Below are 26603 nucleotides of genomic sequence, written 5' to 3' on the forward strand. Positions count from 1 at the left end.
GTTACTTCTGTTTAGTTTTTCCACTAACTATGTGACGCTATATGCATGTACAAGTATAGATTACAATGGGTGTACTAATTAATGCATGCTTGCACACATATACTGTACATATCTCAGTGGAAATTGGTATTGGTAGAGGGGGAGTTGGAATGTTGGGATGTTTTTGAGATGGGATAAAAGTAACGGTCTGCATTTTTGTAAATTAATGCATTATGTAATATAGTCACACGTTAACTCAAGTTAAAAGTCAAACTTTAAATTTAATAAGAGGTCAGCAGAACTATTGCCAGTGTGGGGATCTAACTTATACATTATTATTTTATTTGTATCACACGCACACACACACACACACACACACACACACACACACACACACACACACACACACACACACACACACACACACACACACACGTGTGTATTCAATTAAATGTAAATTATATTAAATCTGTTGCACAATAAAACATTTTTTTAACACCGTGCCATTTTACTTTTTCAGTAACATGTTTATACATGTTTATACAGTAACATGTATGCACATTTGTACATGTCTGTCTTTCACTTGACAATGTAGTTGCAACTTGGAAGACAGGTTAAGATTTTTTTATCATACATTGGAATTTTTTTGTTTTGAATCCAGTTGGTTAGAAACATCTTTTAGGATTGTGAAATATTCCTTCAGGAAAGCAGTGTGTTGTTTAACATTCCTGGTCATCTATTTTTTCTGATAAACAAACACTCAACTTTCAACCGGTGTAAGAATAATTCCTGACTGCAGTTTATTCGGTGATCTGTGACCTGCGATAACACCCTAATCTGTCTGTTGTCAGTTTGACAAACCTGACCTGATAACACTTCATCCTAAAAAAAAAAAGGGCTTTCTTTTGCCAAATAACAATAGTTTACATAGCAACAATAATAATCTTGATGGAAATCAATGTATTCGATCAATTTCCCCGATAATGTTCATGATAATCCGGTCATTATCTCTCGTGCACTTTGTAAACTCACAATACTTCTGTTTAAGAATAGAAGTGGCCGATGATGAGTTGGTTGACCAGTAAAACTTCTATGATGAGGGTTAGGGTTAGGGTGGGAGGTGCGTCCTCCCACCATTAATCCCCCCCTCCGCGGTGACGTCACCCACGCTGTCTCCAAACGGACGCGCGGCGTTGAGCGCGTTTGAGCAGCCAGGCGGCCAGTGTGCATCCCGGGACGCAACATCAGTGTAGTTTGGGCTCAACTTTCAGCTGATCGCTTCACTTCGGACACTTTGGGGAACTAACAACAATGGGTACGTGTTTTTTATTTTTTTTAACTATAAATGCAACAGTATAGCACATAGACGAATGTAAACACATGTATCTGCTTCTTTTTCTTCTTCTTCTTCTTCTTCTTCATGATGACATCATGGTACTACTTTGTTACTTATGGCGCACACTTTTTGTTGTTGATGTAACGTTCACTCAACTCCCTCTGCTGCCGCGGAGGAAGGCTGTTTACCTGACCCGGTTTCAAGAGAATCGGCATGAGAACAGCTTGCTGGAGCCGCTCGAGGAAAGCGATTAGAGAGATTAAGTCTGTCGGGATTCCTGCAGTCAACTCTGCACGTCTTAGTTTGGAGGTGTTAAATCCAGATCAACTAGCCACCTCGACTGTCTCTCTTACTCTTGCTTTCAATACTGCCTTGAACTATTAAGCTATTTGATGGACACTTTATGATTATGATTGGTCCTCAGTGATTGATCGTGTTGCTGTGTTTGATACCGGTTGTCATGTTATAGGTATATTTCCTAAACCAAACTGCACAGCATGGTAACGAATTGACTATAGGTCACTGGAAAAAAACTAACTGGCAACATATTGTATTAGTCAGATGCTCCAGAGCTGAAGCATGCATGCTTTGTATTAATGCCAGAACGTGTTGCTCTATGTGAGCTGAGGCTGTCTCATCTTTAAAAACAGTCCCAAGTGTTGGCCATCTGTGCTCCCAACGTGGGGAGAGGGGAGGGATGCACGGGAGGATTCCATAGCATGATGCTATGGATGTTTAACTTCTCTCTAACATTAAGTCTTTGACAGAGTGATAAACTATGGAGCAGATGGGATAGATGACATGAAAAAAAAACACACTCCCTCCTGCTCTGGGGTAGATAGTTTACCGTAAAAAAAAGACTCAGAATGGATCCAATAATATGTCATTTAATTTGGACCATTTAGAGATTTTGGTGTTGTTTTTTGGGGCAGCATTTATTGGCTTGTGCTATTTGCCACGGCACAGCTGAGGCCGTCGAAGAACGCTGTGTGCAAAAAGTGTATCAATGCTCATTAATTCGCTCTGAAGCTCTGACAGAGGCGTCTTTGTGCTTCTAATTTGGAGCTGCTCCTTTGTGCGACTTCAGTGGCTCTTAATGTCGAGAGAGAAGTTCACAGTATTGCAAGTTTTAGAGCGGATGCCCTCTGAACTAATTCCCGACAGACCCTCTTTCACTGCCCCGCGCAGGATATTACTCTGCATGGCAATCAACCTTTTGTGCACGTCGACTTGCTAAAGCTCCCATTTTTGTATTCAAAGATTCTTCCGCGACCCTTTCATGAGAAGTAGCCCGTTGTTGTGTGCATGAGAAGGTTCATATTTGGAGAGTTGCTATTTGCTGATGAGTTTTACTTTGGTTGGGTCAGAGAAACTGATACCATGCTGCTGTGATTTTCCGTTTCATGTGCAATAGCTTTGAAGACAGAACATGTATTAACTGTGTGCATGGATCCGTTCAGCCTCAAAGAAACAGGATGTCTTGAAGGCGATTCTATGTGGAGCTGTGAAGTGAAGATGTCAAGAGGTTATACAACCTGTGTCTGATTTGATTTTACAGTGACCTTCACCTCTCAGAGGGGGCCACATGTTGTTAAGAGAAATTCTCCTCTGTCTTTTAACAGTGTTTCGGCCTGTGTGAGGCACGTGGGAGGATAACTTGGCCTCAGTCCACTGTGCTCGATTCAGAGGGAGACAGCAAGTTATTTCCCACAAATATCTTGTTGGGTTCTTGGTGTTTGTCCTGTGACAATTACTCACGCAACAGTGTTTGGTTACAAAGAGGTTACTTGATAACTAAACACACAGGAAAGAATCGTGGCTTCAGATCTCCGTAGATATTTCATCATTGAACCCAACATCTGAAGAGAAAGCCTGAAGACAAAAATGCATGTGATGATGATACTAATGTTACTAAGAAAAGCATGACATGGCCGCAGCATAGAAAGCCTAATAGTTTGTCTGTGCTGCACATTGTTGCCCCTGAACTTTAAGGAGAAAATCTGTCAAACATATTGTGCAAAGTTTTATTTAATTTATTTATCACAATGGAAAAACAGTTTTTGAAACTCTCCTCATGGAAGAGTTGCCATCGTTTCAATTCATGTTTTTTTTACGGATACAATTTGATTATGTGCTTGACATTTAAAGCTGTCTTATGACAGAAGATTCAACTAATCAAATACAGCAGATTATGGACACGGCTATGAACAGTGTTCTGTTCTTGGAGCCAGATTCTGATCGCAAAAAAAAAAGAAAGAAAGAAGGAAAAATAGTTTTTCCTTATGGAAACTCATGAACTGGTGTGTTTTGTATTCAGCGTCGTGGTCTTGAGGAAAAGGTCATTAATGTTGGATGCAAAACAGATCCAAGTGTTTTGAGTATTTCAAGATAAAGAGAGTAAATCACAGCTTTGAATCACAGCTTTGAATGTGTCTTAAATTAAAGACTTTATAGAAATTAAACATCTTGCTGTAGTTGTTACTGACACATGGCACTAGTGGACAAGTGGAGGCCTAACCCTGTGTTAGTAGTCTCTTTTTATAGTGAAGACTTTTTCTGATTGATTTGGTTCTTCAATGATCCACAAAAGCAGGGGTCGGGCAGCGTGTGCGTAATGGTGTTTTACATCCGTCGGCTGTCTGATGCTCTTTAAAGTGTATTCCTCCTTCATCTGAACTGGGATGTCTGTGAAGTGTCCGATTATTTTTCGCTCAGCCATCAGCGGCGATCGCTGTCAGAGACACATGTGCTGTGACCCTTCATCCTGGGTCTGAGGAGAGGAAAGACCCGTGACTGCTAACGCTCTGCCGGCGGAGGTGTTTTTGTGCTCTCGGCATCAACAACTTGTCATCTGACGGCAGAGCAATAACAGAGAGTCAGATAAATTCCCCCTGCTTTTAGTTGACTCATGGCGAAATGGTCCTCAGAGGCATGTCGTAGGTCATCCGCATGCTTCTGTTTCCAAGAGATACAGAGAGGGGGAAGAAAAAGAAAAAAACCCACAGGCCTGCGAGAATGAGTCACTGCAGAGACGGTCGAAGGCTGCTGAGCAACTTTACTGTTGTGTGTTTGTTTGTTTGAGCCAAAGAATTCTCTTGTTGACTCCAAAAAGATGCCCTCAGTGAATTCAGTCCAAATAAAAGTACGCGCATCCCTTTTTTTTTTTTTTTCTACGACTGATTCCCAAATCTTTATGTCACCATCAATAATTACTGAAATTGCTCTTCGTCTTTTGTGTGCAATCATTAATTCAACTGAATATCCCCCATAATGAGGTGGTTGCTGTCATAGTTACATGATTTCTGGGCTTCTTTCCATTTGGCGAAGGGTATGACCGAACCTATTTGGTAATTATACAGCAGATGAGGCACATACTTTTTGCAACCTTGCAGCTCTTAAAAAAAAAAAGAGAACCAGTTAGTTCAATCAAGACCTCATTCATCTGATGCTCTCCTTCCTACTCCACTTTATTTCCTCCTCTCTCTCTGGTTTCCTTTCCTCTCTCATCACTGCTTTCCTCGGCCTTTATACTTTCTTTTTTGGTTTCTCTCCAGCCCTGCAGGTCTGCCAGAGCAGTCATGATAATTTGTTGAGCGTAATAACTCCTCTGACAACAAAGAGAGCCATTGAGTATTGTGACATGAAATGATAGGAATAGAAGTTCCTGAGTGGGGATGCTTGTTGAAGCATGTGCCTTGGCTGTCACTTTTACTAAAAGCCTATTCACACTTGAACAGAAGGGATGCAAGTGGTTACGTGGGTGACTCTGTGTGTGTGTGTGTGTGTGTTTGTGTGTGTGTGTGTGTGTGTGTGTGTGTGTATTTGTGTGTGCGCAAGTGTGTCCTTGTTAAAGAGATGTCACAGTCAAACTACCACATGGTAGAAACAAGATGGCATTTAAATATCTGAAAATATTCCTTATATGCAAAACACCACATGCTTTCAGATATGCACAGGCAGCCGAACCCGGATATTGTATACAATATGCCAAAGAGACAATCTGGCCTTTATTTGATCTGCAAGACGTCAGAAAGAACACCCATTTTCAAGGTTAAAGTGTCCAACACATGCATAATAAGGTTTACAATATGTTGGCATCAGTGCATCTATGCAGTAGTGCAGTGGCGATGTTTGCCAGTGAAGCTCGTTCACAGTCAGATGATTGTTCCAGAAGGTCTGAGGGAAATAATAGATTGGGGAAAGCAAAGAGCCCCTACAGCTGATGAACATTCACTCACTCATTCAACAGGCATTGAGCGCTACTGCAGGGGTTTCTCCACATTGCAGCAGCTCTGTATGACCACATTCACAATAGCACCAAAAGCACTGCCTGTGCCTTGATTCACTCTCTCCGAATCCCATGAGCAGGGGACATTGATTAAATAGTCAATAATGTTTTCAGAGAATGACCTATTTTCCTGTTCCAGTCTTTGGTAAACAAGTAAATAGATCATAATGCAGTCAATGTTAAGAGTGGCTGAACAGTGTGATTGATGCCTGCGGCAGAAAGGGCTATGCCAACTAATGTATCTACTCTGTCAACACATTCTCACTCCCAACTCGTCAATTACCGAGGCTTGGTCAGTCGCCCCAAACTTCCAACTATGACACTGTATGTCCCCCACGAGCGTCAATTTTGGATGCTGCATTGATGTCGTGTCAATATATGCTTGTTACATGCATAGTGTCTTTTTAAAGTAAAATTCAGTCATAACAGGTAGTTAGATTTAGGCAACAAAACCACTTAGTAATAGTTAGGAAAATATTGTGGTTGATGTTAACTTTTAGCTTGGCTTTTTTTAAGGTGCCTAGTTTTTATGTCTGAATCATCACTAGTTTACAGCCTACTTTAGTGACTTTTATTTACTTTAACATTGTATTGTTCATTATTGTAATGTTGCATCGTTGTCTTTTACTTATTTTATTTATTTAGTTTGTGCTGATTAATCTTGCTCCGTGACCTTTTGGGATCCATGATAGATGCTATCGAAATGATGTTGAGTTGAGACTAACTACTTAAGTTACTTCTGAGCGACGTGACAATAGCGACTCGAGTAAATCATCTTTCCAATAATTGACGGGACAATACATAGGCTGACGTTTAGTTTCACATGAACAGCGGTCTCCTGGGAGAAAGTCCTGTGTTTGTTTGACCTATCCACATCCAAAACCATCACCTCTCCCATGAGAAGTTCATTTCGTCACTGTGACGTCACCCGTTGATTTGTAAAGTACCGTTCTGAAGCCATTAAAGATCCATTCTTAATGTCCTTCAAATGTAAGTTGCTCCAGCTTCACCAAAGCTTTCGTCTTTCAAGTCGTGAACCCAAATCCAAGCTTCGGAATCTCCCTTCAGACACCTGTTGGATTTGTCAAAGATGCAATGTTGATATTTTTTCCACACTCTTATCACAAGAGAGGAGGGTGAGGATGTGTGTCTGTCAGCTAAGACGGTTGGTTCTTTCAACACAATGTATTAATTCTTCCTTATTTTGTGAGAACGTGCATGTATTGTTTCAAATTTTTCAACACGTCTATGTACATGATTACTCGGGACTTCGATGTGACCACAGTTCAGATGTGAAAGCAAAGTTAGGTGAAATGAGAAGAAATAATAGGGCCTCCAGCTCACTGCCCTGCGAGATCATCTGTGAGGAGTGAGAGCAGAATGCATTAGTCTGCTTTTCAACTGTGGGAGCCTGTAGGATTGAGCTGTTGGCTGTGTGCCCACCGAGTGTATTCAACCCTCCACAGATAGGTCTTTGTCCTCGGCGCTTTTTACTCAGCTGCTAAACAACCGTAAGACAAAAGCATCTGGGGTACCCCAGCACACCAATGAGACATGTTCACCATATGAAGAGCCCCGCCGGACAGCCTGAGACCTTTTGGATGCAACCAAATGCTACGCTTGGGAGGAATTAAGCAGGAATTTTAAATGAATACCCATGTAACGCCTTATGACTTTTCCTTTGCCTCTATATTCAGTATTGTTTGTGAAATCCCACTCAAGATCTTTTTTTTTTTTATGATACTTTCATAAAAATTAACCTTGCAGGAAATGCACATGACTCCTCTATTCTCATTTTGTCATGATGTGGTGCTGCTTGTGACACACACACACACACACACACACACACACACACACACACACACACACACACACACACACACACACACACACACACACACACACACAGGAATAATTTTCCTGCTCAAGAAAAAGAGTTTTAGAGTTTTTATCGTCTGCTTACTGTCCTCCAGAGATTGTCTTGATATGCAGGAGGAGGCTCTTCCACCTCGCAGAAGAACATCTGCAATCGCTGAGCTTTTGGGAAGCAACAGCTGCAGGGAAACCCAATAGCTTAGGGAGAGCGTTTGGGGGAGACTGTTTTTTGCTTTACAGACTGTTTGGGGGGTTTGACAAGATGGATTTCAATTTGACTAAACTGTTAAACGGTCATTTAGTAATGTATGATGCTTTTACCATTCATACACACAGGCTTTAATATCACTTACTGTTAGGACTAAACAACTTTATACAAATATGTAATTGCGACTATTTTTGACTGATATTGCAATTGTTATATTGCGATATTCGAGGGGTGGACCATTTTCGCAGTTATTCGCATTTTCCTTGAAAATTATATATTGGTATTTTGCTACACATTTTTGCCTTGAACACATATTGCACCTTGCCATTTTGCGACTCTTTCAATTAATTGTGCAGCCCTACTCATTGTAGGTTCACTTGAGAGGAAATGAGAAACTTACCAGCTAACAGCAGCTTCAGGGGAGAGGAAATCCCAGATGTTTCTGTCTGAAAAACAGCTTGACCCTGTAAACCACACGCAGACCAGTGGATCAGTTAGCAGTATGAATGTTACAGCTTCGCCACTGAGCGGTCTCAGAAGTCATCTTGGCTTTTGACCTCCACTCTATGTAACAACTATACTGTAACAATAGTGTCCACAGCTGAAAATGGGAAAGTAATGTTGTAAAGGAAGGAATGGAGCATTTGGAATGAGAGAGAGAGAGAGAGAGAGAGGGAATGTGTGCATAATGTGAGGTATACAGTACCGTCTGGATTAAGAGTTGGGATGGCCTTGTCTTTGTTGTTTCCAAGACAATATAAGAACATCTTGTTCCGTATTGTATCAATTTCAAAGTAATGTGAATTTGAGGCACTGACTCATCCTGTTTCTTTTCACATTTAAAGCTACATATCTGCAAAAAGAAAGAAACAAAGTAAACAGAGTTTGAATGCTTCATTGACAGTTATGAAACATTTATGCACATTTGAATATACTATCAGACCAGTGGTTCCATCGTGTATGCACAAACTGAGAGCGAGAGTGTACATGTTTACTAATATTGATGTAGGGATTGTATCACATCTAATGGTGCCCTATATTGGTTTTACATTGCACAGTAGATGCTGTAAAATGTCCAGTGTGATGTACAAAAGGGGAATTACAGCCTGTTCTGTTGGAAAACTGCCTATCAGTACTTAAAACAACAAAGTAATGGATTGACCCACTCTCGCAGAGTTCAGCCAGGGGATATACCAACCCCTAGAGGGATTAGCTCCCATCTTTCTCTTGTGATGAGCTGTATTAGCCACTTATTGTTAAGCACTTAGTCCACGTCTAAACTGTTTCCATCATGAATCTGAGGACAAACACATCCCTGCAGGGGTGGAAGTGTCATGTTCAGGTTATGGCCGACTCCCTGTCCTTCCAGGATCCAGCCGCAGGACGCAGGGCTTAGAGACAAGAGACAAGAGCCTCGTGGAACAATGGCATTAAAGCGATCTCCTTGTCATATGCTCTGTTGTCATAGCGCTGGCGATGAATCCTGACACGGTGGAGTCCAAGTGGCTAGTCTGTCTCACTGGCTGGGGCTAAAGTGAGGAGGTTTCTACTCCTTCTCTCATGAGGGATGAATTGGGAGGACAGAGGAGGGGTTTAAAAGGGTAAAGTCTTGGGTCAGGGGTGAGAGGTTGGCAGCATGAGGCGGAGGACAATAGGATTGGCGAGAGACACGCAGAGAAAGAAATCCCTGCAGCTGGGATGGACAGAGAGGGTGGGGGCTGTTCATGGGAAGCAACCACAGGATTAGCTGGAAAGTCTCGTCTAATGTCCCTGTGTCTCTGTGCTTCATTATGTCTCTTTGTGTGTGTGTGTTCACATGCTTTTGCCCTGTGCAACAAGTAGGAGAGTGTGAGGACTTTTGATTTGTGGAGAGAATGACATCTGTAGAAATATTTTTGCCTTCACACAATTTCTACGTCTCCTGGCATAACATGCTCGATTTTCTTTAAAAACATCCTCATAAATCCAGTGCTATATTTGATGTGTCGTTCATAGTGACAAATCCACATCACATTAACGCCTTCCTTTGCAGTTTTGCTTTATAGATTCTCTCAGCTCATTGCTTTGGTTTTCCTGGTTTGCAACTGTTTTCAGTGAGTCGCTCTACGTGTAGCACCTGAACAGACACATATTTCCCTCAAGACTTTGTGGAGAACAAAAGCAGACCATATATCTGGTAGATATAGACTGGGGAATAAGCTTTTTCTTCTCACAAATAATCCCTCCTGAAGCTCATCTATTCTGGAGAAACTGCTGAAATAAATAAATTGGCCCATGTTGGAAAATAAAACCGTGTTTTAAACCCCATCATTTTGTTGTCAACTATTCAGGAGTTCCCTCAACTTCTTGGCAAAGTATTAACCCAATACATGTAGATTGAAAAGACAAGAGGTTATTATACTAGCTGGATAATGGAGAGGTGTTTGCTTGCAGTACCTTATGGTTGGTTCATTGGTTGCATAATGGAAGAGTGGCAGACCACAAATAAGGCAAAGAGCCTCTTCCAGACTGGAGCCATCATTCAAATACTTACTGCATGTTGAAAGAAAAAACAAACAGTTATGCAGACCTATACTTTTCTCTAAAATGGCAGAAGTTAATAGCCTGTATAGCAGGGTAGTGGTACAACTTCTATAAATGCCTTATCGCTCTCTTTCACTCTTTTACAGTTTTCTGTTTCCTGGCATTGAGTTGCTCTTTTGACTCCAGACTGAAATTATGAAATTCTTAGTCTCAAGGACATTGAGATTGACATTGACATTGCATTGGTTTTCTGTCCGGCCAAGCCATAGTGGTAGTTTCCAAGGTACTGTAAGCTAGGAAGCCTGGATAATAGGAAGCATCTGTGTCTCTCACTCTCCCTGCAACACACTTCGGCCAAAAGTGTCTGTGGAGGTGCCAGAGGCAGGGTTGTGAAGTCATTTTTAGAAGCAAAACATGGCTGCCAGGCATCCTCGAGTGAGTGTTTTGCTCCATTTCCAGATCGAACAAGATATAGTATCACACACATGCAATTAGAGGAGTACTGAGTCAGTACTGTGGGCATTGTTTGGTCAAACACTCAGAATTATACTGGAGAGAAAAAGGCAATCTGGAAATTGTACAGTGGAAGAAACGGCTAGACATAATATTGTCTCTATAAGAAATGGCTGAAATTGAATAGCAGAGCTGGATTTGCACTTTTCAGCATACGCCTTTACATGTTTATAGGGGTTGGGGAGTATACTTTTATATGTGGGAAAAAATTGTAAGAAGTCTTTTGTGGCTACAGAGGGATCTGTGTGTGTGAAGTCTGATACATGTGATTTCACCTGAGTCAGCATTGTTTGGCGCTGAAGACTACAAGTCTGTGGATGTGAAGTATCACAGTGTGCTCAACGTGTAGCCTGCTCCTCATCTCTGCTGGAGGCTAGCATCTCAAGGCTACATTAGCTGATTCTAGCATAATACATCCAAATCAGTCAAGTTGCATTGTGGGTAAGAAGATGAATGTGTTCAATTGCATAGACTTTTGCACTTTTTGTTTTATACAGTCCAATGAAAGATGGACATCAAAGGCGGTCATTCAAGTATACATGTTGGACAGCCTTTATTTAAGTTTGATACCATAATGGTTCAAATACCCTTTAACCGTCACTCTACTCCAACGTGGTTTTTCCTGCTATACACACAATGTTGATATTCTTTAGTTTATAGCTTCTTACCAGGGCCAAAGGAAAGCAAAAGGATCATTATAAGTCAGACCCCTGTGGTTTTCCCTCTCACAATCCACATATTTTGCCATAATGGATGATGACAGTTAGCATATTAATTTCTTTCCATTGCAGAGAGACTTTCTTTTTAGAAAATATAGGCTCACGTTGATTGGATTTACATGGAAGATTTAGCTGTTCTTACAGGGTGAGTTTGAGAAATGCTTTTTATTGTATTGACTGTTATAACTAATCATATTTCATAAAGCAAAATGTGTACAGAATTTGTAATGCCTTTTGTTATTCTCTAGAATCGCAGAGGAAAATGGGTCAGCAAAACAAGTGAATGGATCTGAATAATGGGCTGGTAGTGTGCTGCTTTTGTAAACTAATCGATGACTTAGATTCAGCACGCCAAACATGAAGGCAGTCATACAGAGCGGATTGACCCATGCAAATGGCCTGCATTTAAATCTAGGACAGTAATACCACCACAGTACATTGGAATGCAACTCACTGACTGCAACAAATTGCCAACACAGGGTTTCCAGGAATCCGACTCCAATGTGGTAATAAACCACCAATTGCTACAAGAGATGACAAGTTACAGATTATTCTATGAGAGTAGCAACATACTCAGGGGCATTTTGACCAGTTTGCTCTCTTGTTTCATCAGGCTTTGGCCTTCACAATCAGTCATATCTCATATGGTTTGATCTGTCCTGCTCTGCTCTGGTCTGGTGAGTCTCCTTTCTCAGGCCATTACTAGTGTCGGTAAGGGGAACTCGGGCCTGGGCACTTGCCTGCATCCCTGAGAACTCTGTCGTCGCTGTGAGCCAAGCAGGGTGCAGGTCTTCACGGGTGACTGAACACTGAGTAGCATTCAGGGCCCCTGGTCTCACAGCGTGAAAGGTTGACCCACAATGAAGCCTCCTCCATTTGTATGAGCTTCATCATCATTCAGATTGTGTCCTCAAGTAGGGGAGTGGCGCTGTCTCGACACAGGAGCGGTGCATGCAGCCCTCGGGCCCGGCCTCCTATGTTCACATGATTATTCCCACAGCCACTCACAGTATTTTTTGGTAAAGCTCCAATCAGTCTGTTGCTCTTTATGTGTCTCACAATACCTTTCTTGCTTCATTCATTTGTGACGTTCAAGCTTCTTTTTTAGCTCATTGTTTCGATTTAAGGCCAATGCATTTACTGTGTTGTTCAGTTTCTCTGACCAAAATCAACCGTGTTGCCAGCAGCAGGCATGCTGTTTGCAGCAAAAGAACAAATACACACACACTGTGTATACCTGCGCAGGCAGTCGAACATCTAACTACTAAAGCGCAAGATAGACCAAAACAGAGCTCAGAGCAGAGTGAATGTTATATTCGTCAGCCAGAACTTTAAATGAGTTCTATTGAACACAAAGTGGACGCAATATTGTACATTTGATTCCTAGAATTAGGTTAATTGCATTAGCTGAAATCAGTCATGCTTCCCAATCCCTGGCTCATTCATCAGTTGTTGGGCTGCTAATGTAAAACCAAATAGTAACCATTTGCTATAAGTATCTGTCCTTGACAAAAGAGTCTCTGTAAAGCCAAGATTGAGGATATGAATATTTTTCATAATCAGTATTTTATTGCCTTATTATTTGCCTTTATAAGGAAGAGAATGAACATTGTAACAAAACTATCCATGCTGAAATTATATTGCAGGACTTTTCTTCTGTTAAAGAACACTTTGTTAACTTTGGTTTTCCAGAGCTTAAGATCCAAGCCAAAACACATAATTTCAACTGCAGGGTACAGTTGTCTTTATTTCCAATCGAAAGCACATGTTTATTTAATCAAATACGTTACAGTCTGAAAACATGATTCGACCAGGCCTAATTACATGTTTTGAGTGCAATAAATTCAATAATGTTGTTGTCCATTCACATTATAGAAAAGGCTGCAGATGGCCGCTTGTTGTACTCAGTAATATGAAGCTGCCTCTGTGGTTAAGTGTGTGACAGATTTATTACTCTTTCGTATCAACTGCTTTTCTTTTGAAGCTTCACTTGAGCTCTTTGGTACAATTAATGGGGAATTCACAAGCACAGCTACCTGGAAATGAGCTGTAGAATTCCAACCAGCGTCAATTCTACTTCCGGGCTGGAGGCGCCCTTCCCCACATCACAAGGAAGCCAGCTCTCCTGGAGTTTTACAGGACTGACGGTGAAAAAGCTGGAAGATTAGTGCGCCATTTGTTGTTGTGGGATCCCCGCTAAGTTCACTTCCCTGACCCCTGAGGCTCCCCTCCCCTGCTGATCCCCCTCCTCTCCGAGGTCTGGTATCCGTGAGAAGACCCCACTCCAGCTCCGCTCCAGCAGGGCTCTCCCCCCAGCGCTGAAAGGCCTTTCTCTCATTAGCATGCCCCTGGGGCTTCTTGGCCTGCTGTTGCCAAACAAACACGGCCAAGATCTTCTTCCCTGTCTCCCTCGCTGTCTGTTTCGCCACTCGTCTCTTGCTTATGTTTAACAAGTTGTTTCTCATTGTATCATCCTCGGAGCATTCTCTTATTTTCTCCCTCCTTTTATCAGCGTTCGTCAGGATTTTGCCGTCCGGATTCTCTGGATTTCCCATTTTCAGATGCTGTTTCCTCTGTTCAGCCAGAGTATACGCTCCGTGTCCTTGTTTAGGAAATATAGATTTGCCTTTCTTTCCTGTGTCCTTTTTATGTGAGTTAGAAGGCACCAGATGGAGGGAAGACAGCGGTCAGAGGTTACTAATGTATGCTGCAGGAACAGAGGGCATATGGTGCCTATCAGAAAGATGAAGGGCTAACCCCCCCCAGCCACAACACACACAACACACACACACACACACACACACACACACACACACACACACACACACACATACACTCCCCCTTTCTTGAACTGTAGTCAGATGTGAAATAGAGAGAAGTGATTATATATAGGTGTGCCTATATGCTTTCTGTCCCAGCCTGTACAACAGAGTTGGGTTTTCACCCACTCAGTCTACTCAGGAAGGGATCCGTACTCACCCATCTGCACCCGAGCCAGCTATATGACTGGGGCTCGACCAAAAAAAAAATCTCTTTTTACAAGACCTCTGTTTTTTTGGGAAAGGAACTGGGATGTACAGTTCAGCGATGCCTTTGTGATGCAGGAGGAGATGAAAAGAGCGAACGTGGAGGAACGAGAGAGAGAAAGAGCGAGAGAGAGAGAGAGAGAGCGAGAGAGTACAGGAAGGAGAGGTGAGTGAAAGTGGGAGCGAGAGAGAGAGGAGAGAGTAAGGAAGAGGGAATTTGGTGAAAGAAAGCATTTTTGTTGAATGGGAGAAAAACAACCATGGAAACTCCATCAGAAGAAAACCAAGACCAGAGGCTGGACAAAAGAGGTACCAATGAGCGCTCACAAAGAGCCAGTTCAGTTCTTTTCACTACTGTGTTTACTGGGGCTTTAACCTACTCCAGCCTGCTTGGTTTCACTCTGCACAATAGTTGGGTAGATTTAGCTCAGCAGGGACTTTGTTCATCCTTGTTTCATAATCGCACATAATTAATGATATTCCAGTTTCTGATTGTGCCTCGCATCGCCTCTGTCATGCTTCTCGCCGTGTTTTTCTTTGCCGCTTTGTTTATGATCGACTTAATTTAAGTAAGTGGGATATTTTCAGCAGACGTCCCTCCTGCAGTAGAAGGGGCACTGTGGTGCCGCTGGTCATCATCATGCTACTGTCACTTTTAAGGACAACGAGCCTGTTGCAGAATCAACAGCAGATCAATGCAACCTCAGGGTGCGTTTGACTTGTTCTTTCAGGAGCGTGGGTGATTAATGAGGTGGATGAGGGGCTGGCAAGGACAAAGATAAATGAACCAGACACTACCAGTCTCACAAATAGACAGCCGTGAGGAGTGTGTACACTGAGGAGAGAGAGAGAAAGTCATTCAATTGCTCGCCCTCTTGTAGGAATCATTGATGTGTCTATCTTTCTTCTAAACATCTATTTCAGGTAAAATATTTTACATTTAGACAAGCACTTTTCCCAAGAAAGGTGTTGCTGCTTACTAATGTGATAATGTAATACTAATAATACATAACTGTAACTTTGGAACATCTCTTTTCAATAGAGATGATATTTAATCATCTCAGAAGTATTGTTGCACCTTTAACAATGTTAATGTCCATCTCAGGTTCCCATAGTCCCAGTTAGTTTTGTCTGATAATAAAATACCCCTAATTACTCCTTTTACAGTAAAATAAAATGAGAAAAGCAGCAAATATGGAACCAGCTAATGTTTAGAAGTTTAGCTTGACAACTTACTTAAAAGATTAACCAATTACAAGAATTGTTGTTCATTGACAAATATTCTGTATTCCTCCACTCTCTTTGAATTTCTTCAAAATGTCATGAGGACAGTAGAGAGTCCCAAAATGATGGGTGAGAGATGACATGCAACAAACATCGTGACCACCAAGTTCTGGCTCTGAGCCAAGTCCTTTTTAAAAGGAGCTGTTGGCGAAGTTTAGGCTGGGTCGGGAACCTTGTAAAGCCCATTGAGACCCTGTATGTGATACTGGCCTGTAAAAAGACTTGCCCTCACTTGACACCCACCATTTACTTGCATTTCACACAGTTCATGTTCACAAATACACTCCTCTAGTGTACCCACACACTACATTTACGAGCCGTTACGGCCGTCATTGCCTTTTATTGTCATTGAGTACATCCACACATCTCCCCTCCCCTCCACTCACACACAGCCATGGGTGAGCTGCAGTCAACAGCTATTAGCTGACTGAGTGTAAGTTAGAACTCGGAGACCACTTTTTGACGTATTTGCAGGGTCGTCCCTTGAGAATGTCCATTAGAGCCATTATGGCATTTTTAAGTCTCCTCTCAAAGTGGAGAGTGTGGAAAATGAGACTTGTTTCTCATAAATGGTGTTTTGGCAGCTCGCCCCAGTGAAGCAACAAACAACAATACTTAACATTAGCTGTAAACAGACACATCTGTTAACAATGAGGCTGGATTTAAGATTAAAAGTGCATGGTGCTTTTATCGGAGCTGAAAGCCAATTTGTTGCTCAGGGCTCAGGGATGAGATGGAAGAGTTGCAACGTTTTCATCTCAAATTGTGTGTGTCCAAGTTTGTTTATGTGGGATTTAATAGTATATGATATACATACTCTTACTATGTACATATGGTTATGTTGTGCTTCTATGTCATTTGTTGTTTGCTTAGTTGTGGTTGTGTTTGTGTCTGTTATGGACTTCATATCAAACAATGTTTTTCAAAATGTCTGCTGCCGACTTAATCACATACAGTTGGTATTTCTCAATCGGGGACGCTTTTCCACTTTCCATTGAGGGCCCCAGCTGTTGGAATGTTTCAGCTTTGTGATGTTGACAGGCTGTGTTCCCGTGATGGAGAAAGGTGATGAAGGTGATGAAGCAGAGCCAGCTGCATGGGTTAGTGTAATGCGTCAAGCACACTGTGATGAGAGGCATGGATGGATTAACCTGTTTGGAGACAATGGGGAAAGCATCTTGTTGGGGCCCCTGTTACCCCCGGTACCCATCAAGTACAGTGCACACAGCACGCTATGTCGGATTCTTTATATTTTTTAGGCAAACCCAGATAACATATTGTCCTTCTATTCCTTACTCCCTTCCTTCCTATTCCTGGTGTTGTTATTCAAGCTGCTATTAATAATTGTTTCCATTATCGATTCAATTACCAACTGCTTTTTGTACTCGTTGATTAATTGTTGACACATCTTCAAAGGTCTTATTCTGTTTGGCCACCAACATATGTAGTATACTATCAGGAGACAAAGAGAACCAGATGATACACCTTGCCCCAAGGTGATCTGTACCTAAAGATGTGGTCATTTGATGACAAACAACTTCATTTATGAAAAAGGAACCGCGCGGGACAAAACACAACACAATAATGAAGATGTATTATGTAAGACGGTGGGGCCCTCTAGATATTGTCCTTAAATTATGTTAATTACCTTCACATATTTGCAAGTTATCCAATTACCCTTTGCCCGTAACCCACGCCTGCTTTCTTGCTCTGCCCAGCTGTGTGTGTTAGTCTACGCGCGGGTCGGTCTTCACGAGCCGTCTCACTCACGCATTGGTTGTTATGAGCTGCTTTGACAAACAGGATCCTCCCGGAGTGCGAAGTGGCTGCTGCGGCGCATTGTGGCCGAGCTGTGTGCAGTGCTGGAGGGGCACACAGGATGGAGCTCAGCGGTGGGCTTGTCCTGGGCCTCGCGCCTGCAGGCCGGAAGAGCGGGACCGCGGTTCACTGCTATTCTGTTTGGTCCCCGAGAGTCCAGCGTGATGGACAGTCTATGGCTGCACACACTGGCTCTTTGTATCAGGGCTTCTGGGACTCTGTCTCTATTTGTTTCTGTCTCACTCACACAATGTCAGAAATACACACACACACACACACACACACGCACACACACTCTCTTTCTCACGCAGGCGGCTTTTTTTTTCTTCTTCTTCTTCTTCTCTCTCCCTCCTCGTGATCCCGATGTGGCAAATGTAGCCTCTGCTGTAGGGCCTCACATTGTCATTACAAACAGTCGCTTCCTTGTGTGTGTTTCTCTCTCTCACTCTATTTTTCATTCAACATGTCCTCCTCTTTATTAGTGTACTGTAGCGATGAGATGGAGATTCTTGAAGTGGTGAGTCTAACCAGGACGTATTGGTCAGGGGGCCGGGAGCATGTGAAAGTCATCAGAGGGAAAAGGCCCAACGTGATTTTCATTTCCGTGCATGTGCATGTGTTGAGAGTCACCAGCTCCTGCTCTGGCTGTCCCCTGTGGAGGAGGGTGATTCAAACTACAGTCTGCCCGCAACATCCTGTACGCTACAACATCCCACACAATCCTCTCTGATCTGTACTCTGTTGTGTGGTAGATTTAGTGATACTGTCTATCTATTTTATAACTCATATACATTACAACTTTCTCTTGTTACATTTTGTGTTAGCCATCAGTCTTCTCTAACTGCAGAGTCCATCGTCCTCTCTGAACTAGACTCTGTATTTTGAATAGAGGCAACGTACATTTATTTAGTTGAACTTGGAAGAATGAAAGAACATCTGATTAGAGATGTTTCATTTCAAGATTAAATTTTTTTTTTTTTTTTTTTTTGTAAATCAAAACAACTCTGGGAAAAGTCAGAGTGCTATCAATCCTCTCAACTAACAAGAAAGCAAATATGTGAATTTACCAAAATGTCAATTTATTCCACAAACAAACAAAACTGGTGTCACGAGCTGATTCTGAATCACGAGGACTTCTATAAAGACGGCGGATTTAATAACAAGGATAACGTAATATCTCACAGATTCGGCAATTTCCAGCACTGCTTAAAAGTGTAGTTGGGCTTTGATGTCGTTTATGTCTCCCCAGATGTCAAACACCAAGAATAAAGCTTTCACAGAGGCCCTGTGTGAACAGAGTCGTATTCCTGAGGCTGCTGATAGGTGAATCTCGTCCGTGGGTCCGTCCTCGCCAGTGTTTTTTTTTTTAGTCAACCAGAACAGAGTTCTACTAATCTTCCAACACGTCCGGTCCAGCTGTGAAAACATCACCTTGGAGTTATTGCATTATTAAGGATAACAACCAGTAAGTGACACAAGGTTTATCCATTGAGAGTGAAAGATGTCTAATGTGTCAATAGTCTCGGTCTGGATGGTTGGATGCTTTAAAAGCAACACCCCCCCCCACCCCACCCCCTGGTGGAATGGACACTAATTAGACAGATGGCTTATCGATCGAATCTTTGGCTTTCAAAAAGTAAAGTACGTGTTCTCTCCCTAAGTGCTCCAAGTTAGACGAGCATGACAGATGCAAACATGTCAGTCCGACCTTGTTGGCGACAGGCTCCGTGGGAGGGTGGTGCAATGGTCAACGTGACATTTTAAAGCATTTCATACAATCAGTATAAACCCTTTTGGTTCTTATAACGGAACACATCCCAGTCCGTGATTGTTATTTTTTCCCCTCATTTTCAGATCCAGTTCAAATCAGGCAACCGACTGACAGATAGCGTGGCATCCAGCGCCATCAACTTACTGACAAATGATCTAATGGGGCTGGTGACGCATATCGAGTCAGGCTTTAAAGACAAGCAGACACATAATGAGTTGGGGCGGTCATGCTGATTTTCATCCATGACGTGTCACAATTGATTACAATCCAAATAATTGACGGTAAACCAGTGTGACCTGTGACTGCCTCTGTCAGTCTGCGCGCATTAAATACGAGAGATTTGGTAACAGGCGTACTTTTCATATGGAAACGTTTTCTTCGAGTGGGCGAACGGTTATAGAGCTTGTGGATTTATAGGGGACATACAGTCTGCTACTGGGCCAAGACTACCTGACAGGGACGTGCACTCCCAGAGCAGTCCTTCCTTTAAATGAATTGTATTTACTTTGCAGCTGGGCTCAATATCCGGTGGAGCTCTGCGCTCTGACTCCCAGCAGCCCGCTCCCCCTCCCCCGGCGTGTTCATCAGAGCAATGTGGGCTGCGGTAGAAGTTAGCGACTCGCCTGTGGGCACACTCATTGAGTTGAGGTTAACATGCTGCCATGGCAACTCCTATTCACCCACCATGGGACACAACTGTTTTGTTGTATCTCCCTGTACTACACAAACAGTCAGGATAAAGCATCTGTCTGCAGAAGTGTTGACCCAGCAGCAGGATATCTGTTTTAATTTCCTTTTGTTACACCCGAAGAGCACAAACACAGATGAACTTTCAGGGATCCCCGCCTCATGGAAGCAGCGAGCGAGTCGGCTTTTTCGTCAAGTGTTGAGCTATGCTCAGCAGCCTCGCGTTTCCCGTCTCCTACTACATACAAGGAAGAGCAGAGATAAGAAAAAACAGGGAATGTGTTCAGTGTATCACTTGTTAGCCTCTACTCACCCTATCTACTTCTCTTTTTATTGTCTTATTTCTATTATATACAGTGGGCTGTGTTTGGATAATGATTCATTTTGCATTATCTGTTCTGTGAAGGTTGGTGCAGTTTGTAAACCTGGTATAATTGATGCTTGGGAGCAGAACAGTTGCTTATTTATACATCCACCAAACGCGGAGTACCATTAATATTAATTTGGAGATGTGTTTGTGTGGCCCTGACGTATCGTCCAGTGCTCACTCTCCATCGAGCTCCGTTTCACTACAAGTGACCTCTGCCACGTAGACAGTCATTTGATCAATTGTTAATGTACACATATGAATTAAAGCATCTTTAAACACTTCAGTTTTGATGTGACATCAAAGATATGTGGGATCTTTGAGGAGCATAAATAGCCAATGATCTGGATGTCCTATGACTCAACGACATACTGTCAGACACATGTGGATCTGATTGGAAGCACACTGTGCTTTGTTTGCACGCATCCACAAATACAGCATTGTGGTGACCGGCTGCATACGAACACACTGGATGAGGCGGATCCATCTGGGTCACTTCATTCCCTCATTGTGAGTTGCCATTGATCACTATTACAGCTTGCCTGACACTCGTTGTGCTGACCTGCTGGATGACCACGAGTGGCCTTTAAGTGGAGTGATGAATTGTCAGATGAAACAGGAAAGGCAATCCAGACTGTAAAAAGCCTCAAGACTGGCGCATTGCCGCTGGTAGTTTACATAGCAGACGTCTTGAAAGGAAGCACGCGGCCACAGATGGGTTCTCTGAAACTTATTTTTGAAACAGACTCGTCTGCGCTGTCTGTCTCAGCTCCTTTGTTCTTGACGTATGTAAAGTCTGCGTTTCTGTTCTTTAATGAGTCCTGATGCGAAACAGAATATCCTTTGGTGTCTGTGATAGACTGGTGATCTGGGAATCGGCTCGATGGATAAATTAATGACTCATGTGAATATTCATCTCGTACTTCATCCCCCTGAGATCACTTCCTGTCCTGCAAGTTAAACACAATCCCTTTTATGGAATTGGGGGTTACTATTGCCTTTTAAAGCAAGACAACTTGGTGTAAAACATTGATCCACAATATCAAATGACACTTGTCGCTGACCCAGTTTCTCTTGTTTTTTTGTTCTTTCCTCAGGCTGCTTTGAGTGCTGCATCAAATGTTTGGGCGGGGTGCCGTATGCCTCGCTGGTGGCTACGATCCTCTGCTTCTGTGGCGTCGCCCTGTTCTGTGGATGTGGCCATGTGGCTCTCACTGGCACCGTGACCATCCTGGAAACCTACTTCTCCAAGGTCACCAGTGATCATGCCATGCTGACGGATGTGTAAGTGACCTCATGTGTATGCGCTGCACGGCTGCTTGTGACGCGTGTGTGATAATTTACAAAACATTGTGTTTTTAAATGTCCCAGTTGGATCCATGACACAGCGTGCTCTTACATAACCATCACAACAGAGAGAGGTCTAAAAGTAAGATGGATCTCACTTTTAATGAGGTTGACTTTATGTCGGCTATTTTTAGATGACCACGTCTCCCACGTTCACTTCCTCCCAGAGACCAGTCCAAATATGGCTCTTTTTAAAAAAATTTATTTCGAAGTGGATTCATTAGTCGAGACAATAAAAAAAGAATTACAACAGACAGGACTGCACATGTGTTTTATGGTGGCGTAGATTTGTAGTGCGCTGTTGAATTTAAGATGTCTACAGAGGCAGTCTGTCTCCCGGCAGATGATGTCCAGAGACATGCATCACCTGTTATCTCCACATTTGGGCTTAGCGTCTCACTCTTCACGTCTTAAGGACGCTGGGTCCTTAGGGTCTTAATCATAACCATCTGTTTCTGATTAATAAGCCAACCCATGTTACTCATGTTTTAAAGATTGCATGCAAGTTATAAATGATTGTTAACAGCTATGGTATTACTTTACCTGACATTTGTAGTGGGTCTCTCCAGGTGTTAAGTTTGCAGTATTAAAGCATGTTAGCGCTCGATTTTTTTTGCTTACTTTGTTTTTAACCTATTGCAACTTAACAGTTATGACTTAGCTCATGTGTGACATTGCTCTTTAACAGAATACAGCTGATGCAGTATGTCATCTATGGCATTGCCTCGTTTTTCTTCCTGTATGGGATCATCCTGCTTGCCGAGGGCTTCTACACAACCAGTGCAGTTAAAGAACTGCACAGCGAGTTCAAGACCACCATCTGTGGACGCTGCATCAGTGGAATGGTATGCTAATCCAACCACACTGCTGTGTCCGATCGGATTCTCAAACACAGAGTGCCTTCCAACAAGCTTTCATGCCATGTGATTACAATTAAAACATACATAGAAAGGTGTTCACTATCGAAAAGAGAGCGCACGAGGATGAGGAGGGGGAGCATAACATTGTGGCGTGTCTGTGTCCTCAGTTCGTGTTCCTCACATACATTCTGGGTGTGGCCTGGCTCGGTGTGTTCGGCTTCTCCGCCGTGCCAGTCTTCCTCTTCTACAACATGTGGTCTACCTGCGCCGCCATGAGTTCTACTGTGGCCAACCTCACCAACATCGACTCCATCTGTGTGGATGTTCGTCAGTACGGTATGAGAATAGCACTTTGTGTGCAAGAATATGTGTAACGTGTAAAGATGGTTTAGAACTGATACAGTGCTCTAGATTAGGGGATTAGGGGGCCCCATAACACCAAGCAATGTCTACTTGTGAGCCCACATCACCTTTATGCCTTCTGATTGTGACCAGTTAAATCAAAGAATAATCCCCTTATTTTTATTTTTATAATTTTTTAAAGGCCCAGAGAGTGAACAATTATCCCATTATTCACAAAAAAATAAGCTTAAGAGAAAAATCTGTTCAAATTCAAAATTATTTTGCATGCTCTTTTTTCTGCTTTTCTAATATTTACTTCACTAATCTAATGGTGGTCCTGACCCCTGAGATAAATAATAATTTAAATGCAAAACTTCATCTTCTGTCTGTCTCCTTTTCCTTAAATATGTCTTCCGGCATATTACTATTTGCACTTCCATAACGTTTATGAATTTGCAAGGTATTAAAAAAAAAGAATGCTCCAAATCGAAGCAACAGAGGCGGAGCCATGTTATCTTGTCTACACTTCCTGAAATGCAACTCGACTCGCTTTCCATTAGAATTAAGAATGATCTTCATGTGTAAAATTGGTTGACTGTGTCCTTTTTTTCTTTGTTATCAGACATTTAAAGTAAAGTAGTGTATATGAAACGTGTGAATTTCATGGATTACAGGTATTATCCCATGGAACGCCACACCTGGCAAGGTCTGCGGATCTACGCTAGGTGACATCTGTAACACCAGTGAGGTAAGAGGTCGTTTTCTAACCAAACATATTCCTACAAATGTCAGAGATGTATCAGCAAATGACAGCAGCAGTACATGTCATGGCAATCTTGTTCAAATGGGGATAATAACCACGGTTTGTTATCTTCTTCCAGTTCTACCTGTCTTATCACCTATACATCATAGCGTGCGCCGGGGCAGGAGCCACTGTGATCGCTCTGGTAAGCTTCCCTCCGGTCTCTCCATCCTCTCCCTTTAGTCCATCTTTGCACGGTTTGTATCGGCAGATCATGCGTCAAGTGCTCCTCTTCCCATTCCCATACCAGAGAGGATTACACACAGGCTTTTTCCTCAGCTACAATTCCAGAAGCACATGGCCCTGTTTTTTTATAATAGGATGGATGGAAGAGAGCACAGTGTGGGCATGCTGTTTGTGCCTAAAAAGACTGTAATATCAAAAATATCCCAATCATGAGTTTAATTGACTAAATCACAAATACGATTTTGTAAAATTCTACTTAAATTTTTTTTTCTGAACTTTTTACTGCTTGATAATATTGGTCACTTTACTAACTTGTCAGAGCGGTGGCGAGGAGGTCACCGGCATGTTGTCTTACAACCTTTTCTGTTCTCTTCCACCAGCTGATCTACATGATGGCTACCACTTATAACTTTGCCGTTTTGAAGTTTAAAAGTCGAGAAGACTGCTGCACTAAGTTTTAAACTGTTTTGAGAGCACAGGAGTACATTTGCTGTACTCTATATAGAGGCGGTTGCCACTGACACAAAAAAATTGAACTAAAAAAACAACCAGAAAATAGGAAAACCAACATCTCTCCATTAGTAATCACACACGTGTAAATAGCAACTGTTTGCTTCCTTTAGTATTTGGTACCCAGGAATATTGCTTGTCTAAGGACACCGGTGAACGTTGTCTTCAGATTGGGGCGGTGTTTTGTTGGCTTTTTTTCTGCTTTCTTTGGCATCACTTTTTTTATAGAAATCCATACATTTTTTTTTATACATTTGTAATGCTTGAAGCTGATTTCGACCTGCAGAGAAAACCTTACAGTATTTAGCTTGCAGAATTAATGGACGAGCACCAGTCGACTCCAGTCAGAACTCTTGAGGCACTTGTGGACCTCTATGTAGCTACAGGCTGTAAGACATACTGCTAGAAATGATCCAAGATGGACATGAGGCCATACACACTGCACCAAGCACATATAGATGAACGGAATACAGCTTTGAAATTAGTTTGTGAGGACATCTGATGACAAATATACAAGGTGTTCTCAGGCTTTGTTTTTGAATGCCAGATTATCCGCTTTGGTGAGGATGCATTCTAGTGTTACATCTGTAAAAGGACCCGTTACATAGTGCCTTGTCCTTATATTCCTTTGGTTTCTTTCCTTAGCCTTACAATGTTGCCACTGACCCCTGAAACAATGAAGTGTTACACAGAACATATTCAGTATTATTTCTTTAGTCACAAATTAGATTCTAAACTGAACTAAAACCCTTTCATCAACTGTATTCTGCTGATGAATATTATGGTGATCAGTTGTGTTTATTGTAGATTTCAAAGTAACTGCACATACCTAGCACAGCACACTATGAAGGGTTAGGCCAGTACCAGGGGTATACTTCTGCATGAGGCCCTAAGCCTCACTTTAATTCCATGTATTTTATAATTAAATAAGAAATTATCCTTTTTTTAGAGTAGAGTTAATGTGGTTTTTTTTCTTTGAGGGCTGATGCTGGTATAGCCTCAGCTATGAAGTTGATGTTTTGTTTCCGACATTTTTTTCTTTTATTCTTTCTCAAAGTGCCATTTTGATCTTAACACTGAGCCTGCATGCTTATTTTTTCAGATTCTTTGATCTGTTTAGAGTTACTTATACTCCATATTTCATATATTTAATTTTCTCCTAAGTTTTTGAAGACTGTAGCTTTTACTTTCTATATAAAATAAACAATCTTTGTTTACAAAAGTATTCCTACTTGGTTATTTCTTATAAAATCCTACCGCGAGATGCAGTAATACTGAACTGCATATGCATCAGTGTCAGATTCACAAAATCTCATGCTTTGCACTAACCTCAAGCTTTTGCAGCTGCATAAAACTCACATACACAACCTGTGGCTCTCTTTCTCTTTACTCATCCTCACGCCTTAAAAGTTTCACTTCTGTAGTATTGCGCATAGCGAGATAGTAACATAACTCCAGGATTAGCGATGATTGTAACAGCAATGTTACAACGAGTCCTTTTCAGTAATGTCTTTCATCACCCTTGTTTAAGTCTTTTGAAGAACTTAACTGTATGTTTGTGTACGTCTCTGATGTACATACTGTAGCTCTGACTCCTGTAGCTTGCTTTGCATCTTTGACATGCTCACCGGCCATCCACCTCACCCTTCTCTTCCAGATCCACTTCCTCATGATTCTCTCCGCAAACTGGGCCTACCTTAAGGACGCCAGTCAAATGCATGCCTACCAAGACATCAAAATGAAGGAAGAGCGGGAGCTGCAGGACATCACATCACGCTCAAAGGAATGCCTCAATTCCTACACATAAGGATACACACTCACGATCCATACAACGCACACACACACACACACACACGCACACACACAGACATTGCGGCCAATCACTGTGGCCCCTTTGGACCAAGCTAAAATAACCTGCCAACTGCCCTGACACTGTGCAGTACTAACCAGGCTCCTAACAAACTAATGCATCCATGTTGCTTGCTGCACTAACTCACCAACAAGTGTTTTGGAACTGCTAACTAAAATTGCATTCATGCTTTTTATTTCTGATGGAAAAACAGCAGGTTTGAATTCTGCTATTCATGTAGTGTTTGATTTTCTCTAGCCCTTTTAAAAAAAAAAAAAAACTCCAGTTTTTTGGTGGCAAAGCTTGAGACGTC

General features: G+C 42.1%; 1 protein-coding gene across 3 annotated transcripts; it reads left to right on the forward strand.

Moving 5' to 3' along the window:
* The first annotated feature begins 1145 nt into the window (after window positions 1-1145).
* gpm6bb (glycoprotein M6Bb) lies at window positions 1146-26304 on the forward strand. 3 transcript variants are annotated; one of them, XM_034560931.1, is made up of 7 exons: window positions 1146-1294; window positions 21492-21678; window positions 22430-22586; window positions 22769-22937; window positions 23618-23691; window positions 23825-23890; window positions 26099-26304. In XM_034560931.1, exons 1-7 carry the CDS (start codon window positions 1291-1293, stop codon window positions 26246-26248), a joined length of 807 nt encoding a protein of 268 aa, XP_034416822.1. In that variant the 5' UTR covers window positions 1146-1290; the 3' UTR covers window positions 26249-26304. The 3 variants fall into 3 exon arrangements, with proteins under 3 accessions (XP_034416822.1, XP_034416824.1, XP_034416825.1); XM_034560933.1 differs by lacking the exon at window positions 26099-26304 and adding an exon at window positions 24312-25660; XM_034560934.1 differs by lacking the exon at window positions 1146-1294 and adding an exon at window positions 14713-14776.
* Window positions 26305-26603: the final 299 nt, after the last annotated feature.

The sequence above is a fragment of the Cyclopterus lumpus genome, chromosome 21 (genome assembly GCF_009769545.1).
Source record: "Cyclopterus lumpus isolate fCycLum1 chromosome 21, fCycLum1.pri, whole genome shotgun sequence".
In the NCBI taxonomy this organism is placed as follows: domain Eukaryota; kingdom Metazoa; phylum Chordata; class Actinopteri; order Perciformes; family Cyclopteridae; genus Cyclopterus; species Cyclopterus lumpus.